At 34.2% G+C, this 13,869-nt stretch overlaps 1 protein-coding gene across 3 annotated transcripts in view; it reads left to right on the forward strand.

Annotated features, from left to right (window-relative positions):
• CNOT6L (CCR4-NOT transcription complex subunit 6 like) overlaps window positions 1-13,869 on the forward strand; it is a 118,662-nt gene that overhangs the window by 31,291 nt on the left and 73,502 nt on the right. For 2 of the 3 annotated variants that reach the window (XM_058296548.2, XM_058296547.1), the window contains exons 2-4: window positions 1,617-1,738; window positions 6,779-6,965; window positions 8,382-8,467. In XM_058296548.2, coding sequence (XP_058152531.1) covers window positions 1,627-1,738; window positions 6,779-6,965; window positions 8,382-8,467 — 385 coding nt within the window. In that variant the 5' untranslated portion in view covers window positions 1,617-1,626. The remainder of the gene's footprint in view (window positions 1-1,616; window positions 1,739-6,778; window positions 6,966-8,381; window positions 8,468-13,869) is intronic. The other variant, XM_071215922.1, reaches the window with a different exon arrangement.

Genomic DNA, 13,869 nt, shown 5'->3' on the forward strand with positions numbered 1-13,869 from the left:
ATTTTTTATCAATCTGATACCATTATATGCAGTGTCATTTGCTAGGTGCTTTTATATATAGTATCAGCTGTTGAGCCCATTCATTTAAGGTATAAATTTGTATGAAAGTTGTAATGATTAATAGTTAAAAATGTATATTGGCGAGGAAATAGAAACCCCGGAAATGGTTAGGGTTATTTTGCTTTGTTAAAGAAGGTACACTTGATGCTTTTTTTTTTTTTTTCCCCAAGAAAGGAAGCTCATAGTGGTTAACACTATATGGGAAGAAGGGATGTTTGTCAAGGTAGATATTCAGTAATTAACAAAAAACTCTTTTCCCTTCTATATTCTTTGGGAGTAAGTACGGATTTAAGATAGATATGTCTGAGAACATATAAAACGTAAGTCATTCACCTCTTGATCTAAAATGTAAGCAGAAATATCTAATATATTAATTTTGGATTTTTATAATTTTGGGAATTCTACCAGCATCTGCATCTCTGCCCAAGATTACTTGTGCAAACTACTGTTTAGATGATCATGTAATATTTCTGTGGAAATAAGTGCATGTCTAATGATTCATATTTTAGGGTTGGATTAACTGAGTTGGAAGTGTCTGATTCATTGTGAAACACTCTTTGTTGTAGCTTTCTCTCTTAAGCTAGAGTTACTTTCTCAGTCTGAATCCTAAATGAAATTGATATGGGCTGTGTGTTTCTGCATAAATATCCTGGGCTGTGTGTGTAAGCTAAATGTGTTAATTCAAGCTTACCTGGAATATGGAAGATATGTGTTTATTCAGGCTGACCTGGAATGTGGGGGGTATGTGTTAGTGCAAACTAAGATATGTGGTCACTCTAGGGTATTTTTGATTTCAAGTAACAAAAGACAACTCAAACTAGCTTTATTAATAATGGAAATATGTTGATTCATGAATCTGAAAAGCCCAGTGTTTGGGAGTGGTATTATCAGTGATCAGTGTGCCGGCTGGATGGCTGTGAACACCAATCTCGGTTATGTTCGACTTTATTTATCTCCATGGCAAAGGGAATGTCATGCACTGCTTGTCTTATGTATGAGATATCTGAATGTCAGTGGATCAGGGAGGATGGAATTACCCTGATTCTCTTAGACTAGTCAGAGTCCATTTAAGAAAGTGATTGTGGGGTCAATCTGTTTATGAAAGCAAGACAGTTAATGATGGGGAATAAGAGGAATAGATGCTACAGAAACAACCACAATGTTCCCTGCAAAGTCCAGTAGTATAGCATACTTGCATTTTCTTTTAGGCATTTGTTATTGAGTTCCTGCAATATCCTTAGGTGACTAAAAGTTTCAGTGGACTCAGATATTGATTTGGGTCTTAGAGTGATGTTTTATTTCATTATTTATTAAGATCATAAATAAACATTTTAGAATGCTATCACTAGATTACTACCTTAAGGCTAAATACTAGAAAGAAATTACTATATTACAACACACATAAATGTTTTTCTTCAAGTGAGAATTTTTGGTAAAAAAACAATGACTTACTAGCCTGGCAAAGGGAAATAGAAAAGTAAACCTTACCATACTGTTTTCTCTTTCTCTATTTTCTATAAAACTATAATAATTGTTGATTTTTTTTTTTTTAACAGACTAATAGGGATGCCAAAGGAAAAATATGATCCTCCAGATCCTCGCAGAATTTATACCATCATGTCAGCAGAGGAGGTAGCCAATGGGAAAAAGTCTCACTGGGCAGAATTAGAAATCTCGGGTGAGTGTAATTGGAAGCATTTAATTTAGGATATAATGGCAATAATGAATAAGAGCTGAGTATTGATATATTTATTTTCTTATAATTTTAATTAGATGGACTAATAGAAAAAATATAAGATGCTAAGGTACTGTTTAATTTATCCATTTTACCTGTGATTAAATATCTCTACTTCCAGCCTTTTAAAATTAATTCACTTGAGCTATAATTGGCACCTGGAATTGAGAGCATTGGGAGTTCAATTTCTAAGTAAAATCAGGTTCTTTGATTTATTCGATTTTTTTGTGTGTGTGTCTATTATAATTTTTCAAATTGTAATCTTTGACATTTTCCCATCATCAGTGTCAGTAGAGTAGGAAACTCAGAAGTCATCAATTCTTTTTTTTCTAAGTTGTATTTGTATACGTCCCAGTTTATTTTGATGTATATCCAAATGAATGAGATTAGAGTTATCTCAAAATACATAGAAATTACTTAGATTTTCCCATAAATGAAACACTGATAAAATACCTAACATTATTTAAGGACTTCAACATAATCTAAGTCAAAATATATTTGACATTTGGGTTATATGTGCATGTAAAAACAAATCTATTAGTCAAAATGAGCAAAAAATAAAACAGCATTTAGTATTCTTTCTGGATATAATTAAATTTTCATAGGCAAGGTGGTCCAAATGGGAGCAAAAGGTGACTTCCTTATGAAAGCCTAGATAAACACAAAGTTAAGAATATTCAAAGATGCTAAAGATTAATTCCATAGATCATTCTCTTTCCTATCCTTAACACAGAAATGTTCTCTATAGGTATTTGTAAATTAGAATACTTCCAATCAAGTTTGTGAACACCTATGACTTAGGGATATGGAATTCAATAAAATGCCCTGGGGTAAAGAGAGGTAGTATAGTTGAATAGAAGACATCTGTCCATCAAGTTATCCATATCAGTTTACTGAAGAGGTAGGTGATTAAAAGTTTCAGTGGACTCAGATACTGATTTAGGCCTTAGAGTGATGTTTTATTTCATTATTTATTAAGGTTATAAATAAGCATTTTAGAATGCTGTTACTAGATTAGTACCTTAAGGCTAAATACTAGAAAGAAATTACTATATCACAACACACATAAAACATTTTATTTTGTGGTTCTATTTGAATATTTCCATTTTTGTAATTGGGGCAAGATAAGAGGTCCAATTGGTTTAAGAACATTTAATGTACCCCATACTGTTTGAATCAAAGATTTTTATTAATTATTCTGCCAAACACAACACTGATTTCCATCACAGTTATTTAAAATGAGAAATAGTAAGTTAATTGGAAAAAAAAGAAAAACAGCTGTGGCCTTCAGCTATGAAATATTACTTTAACACACTGATTGAAAAATCTAGAACATCACTGTAATGATGTTAATCATGTTGGCCTTCATCAATGAATGGATGCAGCTTTACTGTGACTTCTCCAAAAATGCCTTGCGGCCGCTAATACACTGCTGGTACACAGTCTCAAAGTCGGAGATCCCATAATGGGGATCTTCAATAAGTTGATTTTTGTGGATCATAGCTTCCTAGTAGTTCAATTTTAGCTTTGCAGTTTTTAACACGCTTACCTTTGTTATTCAAATCTCCATACATAGTATATAATCAAATGTGGCAAAGTCTTCTGTGTGACCTGTCTTGCATTATAGGCTGTTTTAATGCCATGATTTCTTAGATAGCTTACAGCTCTTGGATCTGGTGAGCAGCCCACGTTCCAGTCAGAAACTGTACCACTGTCAATGATCCAATTATATGAAATATTTCAATCATTTACAAGTTTTCTGAAAACTGCTTCTGCAATTGTTGACTGACAAATGTTAACCAAACATATGAACAACACTGACTTGAACATGCCTGCTCTGCCATCGCTTCAGGTTCAAGAAACAGCCCAGAGCCAGAAGTCATCAATTCTAACACAATGTGTAGTAACTGTCTTATGGGACTTTAATATATGTTTAGGATTTGTTAAAATAGAATTGGATTCCAAAACTCGTAACCCCACTCTAATCATGAGAAACATTAGACAAATCCAAATTGGAAGACATCCTACGAAATACCCAACTAGTAATTCTGAAAGTTGTCAGTCATAAAAAAGAAGGAAAGACTGAGAAACTGTTACAGACCAATGGAAGCTAAGGAAACAAGGTGACTAAATGTACTAGGGTATTCAGGATTGGATCCTGGAACAGAAAAAACATAAAAATTCATAAAATCCAAATAATGTTTAGAATTTAGTTCATAGTAATACACCAGTGTTGGTTCTTTGTTTTGACTAATGTACCATGATAAGATATATTAGGGGAAGCTGAATGCAGATAAACAAGCACTCTGTATTATCTTGGTACCTTTTCTGTAAATCTAAAATTATTACAAAATTAAGGATTTATTTAAAAATAAATATAAGTTGTTTTAATTTACTTGACTGCTCAAGCAAATACCACACAAAAGGGTGCCTTAAACAATGGGAATATAATGGCTCACAGTTTTGAGGCCAGGAAAACGTCCAAATCAAGGAATCATCAAGGCAATGCTTTTTCCTTGAAGCCTGGCATTTGAGGGCTGGCTGCCTGCAATCCCTGGTCCTCGATTTCGCAGTCACATGGCAATGCACATAATTGTCTCTCCTGGCCTCTCAGTTCTCTTCCAGAATCTGTTGAATTTCAGCTTCTTACTTCCTGTGACTTTCTGTCTGTCTAAATTTCATTTAACTTATAAAGGACTCTAGTAATGGATTATGACCCATGCTGATTCAGTTGGGCCACGCCTTGACTGTGAAATAACCTCATCAAAAGGTCCTATTTACAATGGTTCACACCTACAGGAATCAATTAAGTTTAAGAACATGTTTTTCAGGGGTACATGCAGTTCCAAATCACCACATAAGTATTGTTTTAATTTCATGAATTGGTACAATGCAAAATATATTCAGAACGCAGTTTTTCTCCAGTAGGCTTTTTTTTTTTTTTAAATGCCTGTACACTTTACTGATTTAAATACTAGATAGATGTGTGTGTCTTAAAGCAAGGTAAAATGAAGGGGTATGGAGACAGGATCAACACCTCAGATGTAATACACACAGTGGATGGTGAACAGCATAAGTCAAGGGCAAGGGCAGCTTCTGGTAGCTTCCGTGATCCTATATCTGATGGGAAGTGATTTGGAAGCTTATCACTGAGCCAGACAGAAAAAATGATTACACCAATAGTCAGTAGGAGCTGAAGACCAGCTGTTTAGGCACTTGGTGGTAGAGGCATGCTCTGGCTACCACTTACTTCATCCACTATCTTCTAGTTCTTAGACTTCATGGAATAAGTGAAGGCCACTGACCCCAGGCAGCACCAGTTCATGAATAGTGTGTTGAATAGGCATCAGATGACATGACATGATCAAGCCTGGAAGTCACGATGTAGATGTTGATTCCTGTACTGGGGCTGCCCCAGCATGGGCACCTCATGCTCTGACTTTAGCTTCTTATCTTTTGGGAGGAGACTGGTGTTAGTGCAAGTGAAGAAGGGCTGGGAAATGCAGTTCATCATGCAGAGACAGAACATACTGTTTCCAGTAGGATTTTGTTTGGAAGAGTTAACCCACATTATGATGTCAGTGGCAAAAAAATTCCAGTAAATTTAGCTAAAAGGTATTTGGGTTGATGGGTAACTGGTATTCAAAAGAATGAATACGAGCAAATCTTATTTAGGTTAAATCAATGTTTCTCAACCTCAGCAGTACTGACACTTTGGGCTGAATAATTCTTTGTGATGGGGAACTGTTGTGTTCGTTTTAGAATGTTTAATTATATTCCTGGCCTCTGCCTACTAGATGCCAATATTACCCTCTAGTTGTGACAACCAAAAATGTTGAAATTGCTAAATATTCCTTAGACATTTATCCTTGGGAACATGAGTAAAATGGAAAAGTTTGCCTTATACCAGAACCTCTCTTCCTTTGAAAACTGTTTCCTATTAAAATGCAAAATCCTAATTGGCTCTTTAAAAGTCTGTTTCTGTGCAGCAGGAAGGAACCTGTGGTAGAAAAAACCTTGAAAAGAAGATCTAAGTTTGAGTTTACTGCTTTAATAGCTAAATGAAAAGTAACATTTCTGCTTTGAGACTTTGTATACTCTTTATCTTCCATTGCTCCATTACAAAAATCTATTGTTAGCAAAATGCTGTATAATTACAATACCACTCTACCTTTGTAAAGCTTACAAAATTTCTTCATATAAATTATTTTGCATAACTAATCCTTTTTTAGGTAAAGTAGATTAGATAATATTCCATTTTATAGAAGTTAGGCTAGATTTTTTTTACTCATGGTTATATAGCTAATTAATGGTAAAAATCAGGACTCGAACCAGTCTTCTTACTTTTTCTAGTACATGCTCTTCCATAGATATCAGATGCTGACTTAATTGATAAAGCTTAATATGCGACTCTTTCCTTGGATATTTTGCACTCAATGCCAAACTTTAAACTAGAGTTGTTTATCTATAATTGTAACATCAGAAACCTGGGGAAGGGTCTCCTTTTGGGGGTAAAATGGTTTTCCTGGTGGCTAATTTAAGGTTGGTTCTAAGTCATAGTAATTAGTTTGTAGGTTATTCCTGGTCCTGGACATGAATAAACTTTGTATTATTAATTTTCATGGAATATATGGGATATGTTTTGTTAGGACTATGACTGAAAAAAATTTTAGGACTGTTCTACCACAAAAGCTCAATTCAGCCCCAGGCTTTCTCCTTGAAACCATTTGATCTCAGCTTGACTCCTTATTTTGCCAAATCTCATTTAATACTTTGAGATTACCAGGAGAAAGAGTAGTTCTCAGGAGAAAGTGGCTTGAAATGAAGGATGTGTTTAGAGGCAATCACATGTCATTAAACACAAAGTTAAAATTTCAAAGATACAATATCTGTATATATTTGTAACCTCTTCCTGACAATCCTTCCAGTTTGTTTTCTTCAACTTGAATTTAGAGTTTTATACGTCAATACTTTGCCTTTTAGGTAGAGTGCGGAGCTTAAGTACATCACTTTGGTCATTGACGCACTTGACAGCGCTGCACCTAAATGACAATTACCTTAGTCGCATTCCACCTGATATTGCCAAGCTTCATAATTTGGTTTACCTGGATCTGTCATCCAATAAACTCAGAAGTTTACCAGCAGAACTAGGAAACATGGTGTCTCTCAGGTGAGGAAATATTATAAATATGACTCACTATATAAAATTCTAAATTTTTCAAATAAGTAAAGTATGGGGTATTAATTATCTTACAATTGGAGTTCTGTATGTATGTGATGATCAAATGAATTAACATAAACTGTGCTTGAGTTGTCCTGCAACGAACATTTCTTTTCCTTCTTTTAATTTGGAGGTTTCTGGCTAAAAGTGTGGTTATGTTATCAACTTTTTTTTTTTGACAGATTTAGGGGGGTGGGATTAAAAAATAAGCCAATTTAGGCTTAAGTATTCAGAAACCGTTGGGAAAGTATGATTTTGCTGATATAGATAAACTTTTTAGGAACATATCTCTGTTACATAAGGCAAGGTATACTTTATGTTATAACTCCTTCAAGAAACCTTGAAACCTAATAGTAAAAAGATTTATTTCTGGTCTTTCAGAATCTTTTAAGAATTTCTTTATAGGAAAAAATTTTGTAGGGAACCTTGAGAATTTATGTAAATATTCCCAATAAAAACAAGAATTGTGTTTCTACCTTGTTTATCTACTGAGTAGAAACTTAAAAAAATTGCTATTACATGTTTAAAATTAAACATTTATAGTGTTTTCAGTCTTGCTCTTACTTTCCCTTTACTGTTCGGTTTTGTTGGTTTTCTTTCTATTTAAAGTTTTTGGCTGTCTAATAATGAGGGTGCTATTTATTTTTCCTATATTCTGTTCAAAATTTCTTAACTATAAAGCTGAATTTTATCTATGCATCCCATGTTTTATTTTAATATTTATGTTGTATGTAGTGTTTATCTGTCATAGTTTTTTGATGTGGTTAAAGTTATACAAAAAATGATGCAGGTGATTGGCCACTAATTGTAGTGAAGTCTTGAAGGTTTGTAAAACTATTTTTTTTCTATGAATTAGACTGTCTTTAAGAATATTGTATGATAACACCATCAGTTTATGTCTGGTGGGCATTTTGGGTGAGAAGGAAAAGTCATGGACTTAGTCTTAGAATGCTAGGCAATTCCTTCACTTTTAATTTGTGCTAGAGAAGAAGTAAACCATAATACTTAATAATTGTGGCAATCACATATTCTGTATTACTTTAATATTGCACAGTGTTTTTAGATAAGCATATGGAAATGTGCTTTGAATGTAAACACCACTCATGATATGCTGGAAAGAAAGTTAAAACTGCAATTGTATATTAATAAAGTTTGGTACATTTAACTAAAACAATTTTTTTTTTAAAAAAACAGGGAATTGCTTTTAAATAACAATCTGTTACGGTGTTTTTAGATAAGCATATGGAAATGTGCTTTGAATGTAAACACCACTCATGATATGCTGGAAAGAAAGTTAAAACTGCAATTGTATATTAATAAAGTTTGGTACATTTAACTAAAACAATTTTTTTTTTAAAAAAACAGGGAATTGCTTTTAAATAACAATCTGTTACGGGTTTTGCCTTATGAACTTGGCCGGCTCTTCCAGCTACAAACTCTAGGTTTGAAAGGTGAGTGATTTAAAAAATAGGATAGTTTTTAATACTTAGTGTTTAAATGTTTTGAGCCTTTTAAAGACCATTTTGGTTATAATGTAGGTCAGGGTATAGTATTATTATGATTTTGAGAAACTGACTATACTTTCTTTTAAGTGCTTCTTTGTGTATCCAAATTAAGCTTTCAACCTAGTGCCATTATTTTAACAAACTTATTATCGGGAAAGATTTTTTTTGTTTTTTTTTTTAGTCTTTTTTTTCTTAGAGAAGTTGTGAATTTACAAAACAGTCATGCATGACAGTATAATATACAGGATTCCTGTACATCACCCCTCCACCTCCATCTTGCCTTGCTGTGAAACATTTGTTACAAATGATGAAAAAACATCAGAATATTACTGCTAACTATAGACCATAGTTTACATTTGGTATATTTTTCCATACACCATCCTATTATGTATTGTATTGTACATTTGTTATAGTTTGTGAGAAAACATTCTCATATTTGCATTTTCAACCAAGTCCCTCATCCAGCACAGGGTTTACTGTGTTATACAGTCCCATGTCTAGTACCGTCTATTCAAAGTGTTTGTTCAGTGGCTCTCAGTTTCATTACAGAGTTGTGCTGTCACCGTCTCAATTTCAGAATGTTTTCATTATTCCAAAAGGAAAAATCCCATACCCCTTTATACTCCTCTGTTGACCCTTAGCATTGATATAATATAGTCTTTGCTATTGATGCAAGAATATTACAATATTATTGTTAACTGTAGTCCATAAGTTATACATAATAGTGTTATTTTAACAAACTTGTATGGGAAAAGTTTTTTTTGTTTTTTTTTAACTTTAACTTTCTACGAAACTCTGAAGTTTTCCTAGAGGATATATTTAAAATGAACAGTGTAGTTCTTCTCATTATCCTTTTTTGTTTTTTGTTTTTAAAGAGTGAATTTACTTAATAATATGGTAAACCTTAAGTGTAGCCAAAATGTCCAATATCAGCATTTGATAAAGTAGGTAAGATAGCATTGATATATTATATGATTCTAAGAGGTAAGACATAACACTAAAGATCAGTTATACCTAATAAGTATAATTATTCTAAGTAGACTATTTTAACCCAAAAATACATGATTTTCTAACTATCTCATTTCAGTGTGGGATCCAAGTCATACTCAAATTACATAAATACTGAAATTGGTATAGTTTTATTACTAGCATAAAATAGGAAGAAGGGCTTATTTATTTATTATTCCCTCCTCCCCTGCCCCCGTGGTTTGCTTGCTATCTGCTTTCTGTGTCCATTCGCTGTGCATTCTTCTGTGTGTCTGTATTTATTTTTTTATTTATTCCCCTCCCACGCTTGTTGCTTCTTGCATTGTTGTCTGCTCTCTCTGTCCATTCGCTGTGTGCTCGTCTGTGTTTTTGTCTCCCTTTTTGTTGTATCGCCTTGCTGAGTCGGCTCTCCGTGGTGCTTGCGGGCCGGGTGGCACTCTGTGGCGCTTGTGGGCTGGCGGCTCTCCGCAGAGTGCGGGCGAGCCTGCCTCACAAGGAGGCCCCGGGACATGAACCCAGGGCCTCCCATGTATATGGTAGACCAGAGCCCAACTGATTGAGCCACAACTGCTTCCCTTATTTTTTAATTCAGAGGATTAACTATGGATGGTACTGTATTGATTAAACATTTTATCCAGTATGTTAGAGGAACGAATACCAGTCAAAGCCTTGTAAAGTAACTACTTCATGTGTTTCATTTTCCTTCTGCCAAATTATTTGAGTCTCCATAAAAATGTTCTATATGCATTTTCTTAATCATATAATGGTACATCAACTATGATGATGTGAAAGAATATTTTTGGTTTAAATGACAAATGTGGTATTAGGTTTCCTTATATAGTTAATTCTGTATAAATTGCATAATTATATGAATGGTCTAAATCTTATGTTTCTGGTTTTTCGGACTTATATTGATACTTTTATGTATGAGGAAGGAGGAGGATACTTACATCTAAAAGATTTTCTTGAAGATAAACCCGAGGAATTTGAAATTTAACTTTTGTGACATTTCATCTTACATTTCTTCTGTATTTGTTCAGTCTCAGTATTATAGTTGAAACAGCCATCCTGCTAGAGTTGGAGTGAGGGCAGATCTGTTCTTGTATATGAAAACAGATGGTTGTTACCTCTGCGAGGGTTCAGCCTTCCTTTCTAGGTTTCCTCTCTCTCAGCTCCAGGCTGTCATAGGGCTTGTTTATTTCCAGGTCTTCTTTATCTTCTCTTCCCAAGGTCAGTTGCAAACTATAAGGTGAATGGCTTGTTTCTCCCTGGAGCTCCAGGATAAAAATGACTGAGCTCCCTCTCTTCCTGTGTGTCATCTTGAGTGAGAGTCCCATTTTATATCAGACCCACAAAGGGGTGGGGACTCAATTTGAGGTGGTCAAATCAAAGAAAGCCTTCAAAGCATTCTTAACAGGTTATGTGATCAAGGGCCCCTCAGTTGAATCCAGTATGATCAAAGAGTATCACATCCCAGAAGAATAGTATACAAACATAATCATTCTCTTTTGGGGATTCATAGAAGAATCTCAAACTGTCATACCATCTAAACCTGGACTTTTCTTTATTGGGAGGTTTTTGATTAGAGAGTCACTTTCTTTAGTAGTTATTGGTCTGTTAAGATCTTCCATTTCTTTTTTTTTTTTTTTTTTAAGACTTTGGAAAAGTTAGGATTTTTGGGCTAACTTTTTTGGGAATCTAGGAATCTTATTAAAAAAAGTTCTGTTATAATGCCAAATTGTTTTCTCAAAAGGCTGTTCTAAGTTGTAATTTCAACAGCAAGGTAGAAGAGGACTGTTTTCATCCTATCTTTGTCAGAATTGAGTAGAAAAGCATTTTAAAAATGATATTGAGAAGACAAGAGTAATACTCTAATTTGCCTTTTTGCCTATTACTAGTGTGCTTAAACTTCCATGTTTTTTTCCTAGAGGTAGTTCCTCTTTTTTTTTTTAAACAAATCAATTTTACTGAAGCATATTATAAAGCATACAATCCGTCCAAAATTTAGTCAGTGGTAGCACATAATTTTGCATTTATCTCTTTATTATAAGAGCATTTTCATTATTTCAGTAATAATAAAAACAGATGAACAAAAAATTCATCACCTCTCAGTCGCTCTGTTTTCTCTTTCTATTTCTTCTTGAGTCAGTGTAGATTGTTTCTGTGTTTCTAGGAATTTGTCCATTTCCTCTGGATATCTAATTTGTTGGCAAACAATTGTTCAAGTTTCCACTTAATAATCCCTTTTATTTCTCTGGGGTTAATAGTAATGTCCTCCCTCCTTTTTTATTTATTTATTTGTTTGTTTGTTTATTTATTTAATTCCCCCCCTCCCCTAGTTGTCTGTTCTTGGTGTCTGTTTGCTGCGTCTTGTTTCTTTGTCCGCTTCTGTTGTCGTCAGCGGCACGGGAAGTGTGGGCGGCGCCATTCCTGGGCAGGCTGCTCTTTCTTTTCACGCTGGGCGGCTTTCCTCACGGGCGCACTCCTTGCGCGTGGGGCTCCCCCACCCGGGGGACACCCTTGCGTGGCAAGGCACTCCTTGCGTGCATCAGCACTGCGCATGGCCAGCTCCACACGGGTCAAGGAGGCCCGGGGTTTGAACCGCGGACCTCCCATATGGTAGACGGACGCCCTAACCACTGGGCCAAAGTCCGTTTCCCATCCCTCCTTTTTTTTTAATCTAATTATATTTTATTTTGTAACATAGCCAATAAACACTCAATTATAATTAAGAATAAGACATTGGTGACACAAGCTAGGACCAGAAAAACTGGTGGAAGCTCTGAGAGCTAAGTCCCATAACTGGTATACAGCTTTGCAAGTATCAAAATTACTTGTTCATTTGAGTTCTGAGTCCATCCATTCTTGTTTTCTACACAGTTCTTGATTTCCTTCCTTGGACTGTCTTGTTCCACCAGGAGTTTATAATCTTAGAATCCAGATTAAATATCACCAATATCAGAAAGCCTTTCATAACTTTTAACCTTTTTGGTGGCCATGAAGATGGCACCTCTCCAATTACAGGGAGTGTAATTGATCCAGGGTCCCAAGCATTGGAAGCTAAAACTCCATCTTCATGTTTGGTTTATTTCTCATGGGTTGTTCCCAGTCAATGATTAACACTGCAGGTGTGCTAAAGCAGATAATGTCCCCTTTAAATCCTGGTTTTTGTTCTCAGCATCTTCTCTTTTTTTTTTTCCTCTTTCTTTCTGTCTAAAGGTTTGTCAATTTAATTGATCTTTTCAAAGTATCAAGCTTTTTCATTTAGTCTCATTTTTAAATTTTCTATTTCATTTATCTCTGTTCTAATCTTTATTTCCTTCCTTCTGCTTGCTTTGGTTTACTTTTTTGTCCTGAATTTTGTGTTATTCATTTGCTTTTCTTTCAATCACTCAACAGAAATTGATTAACACGTACTATGTGCCAGAGGCTAGGGTTATGTATTTATCACTTAACACTGCTTAACCTTTATATACTCAGAATCCTTTTGAATGTACTTTTCTTTGACATGTGTTTCATTTAAAGTTGTTTTTACTGTTTAGTCATGTTGATGCATGTATGTAATTGTAGTTCATTTGTTTTCTCTGCTGTATCATTCTGATATATGAATATGCTGTCATTTATTCATTCCACCATATATATTTAGATTGTTTTCATTTTTGGCTCTTATAAACAGTGCTGCTCTGAACATTCTTGTACATGTCTCCTGATGCGTTTCCTGGGAGTGGTAATTTGTTGGATTGTAAAAGTCTGCACATCTTCAATTTTATTGGGTAGTGCTTTGTTTTACAAAGTAGTTGTACCAAAAGATACTCCCCAAAGTAATGTGTTATAGTTCCCATTGTTCTCTTTGCTTTTTAATACTTGGTATTATAAGAATATAAGTTTTGCCAGTTATTGAGTATGAAATAGTGTCTAATTATACTTGCAATTTGTGTTTTCCTAATTGTCAATGAGATTGAACATCTTTTCATATACTTACTGGCTATTGGTCATTATTTTTTCTTCTGTGAAATTACTATTGATTTATTTTGCCCATTTTCAATTGGATTGTTATTGATTTGTAGGAATTCTTAACTTTTGTCTATTTTGTTTTGTAAATGTCTTCTCCTCTATGGCTTTTCTTTTGTTTTTTGTTTTTTTATTTGATATCTTTTAATGAATAGATTGATTAATTTTAATGTGGTTGAAGTTAAACATCTTTTCTTTTATGTCTGCTGAGTTTTATATCTTGTTTAAAAAGTCCTGCCCCATGCCAGGGCATAAATTTATTTTCTTATATTTTAAAAGTTGTAAAATTTTGCTTTTCATATTTAATTTATAATTTATTTGGAATTTATTTTTGTATAGGGTATGTGTAT

The sequence above is a fragment of the Dasypus novemcinctus genome, chromosome 1, assembly GCF_030445035.2.
Source record: "Dasypus novemcinctus isolate mDasNov1 chromosome 1, mDasNov1.1.hap2, whole genome shotgun sequence".
Classification (NCBI taxonomy): domain Eukaryota; kingdom Metazoa; phylum Chordata; class Mammalia; order Cingulata; family Dasypodidae; genus Dasypus; species Dasypus novemcinctus.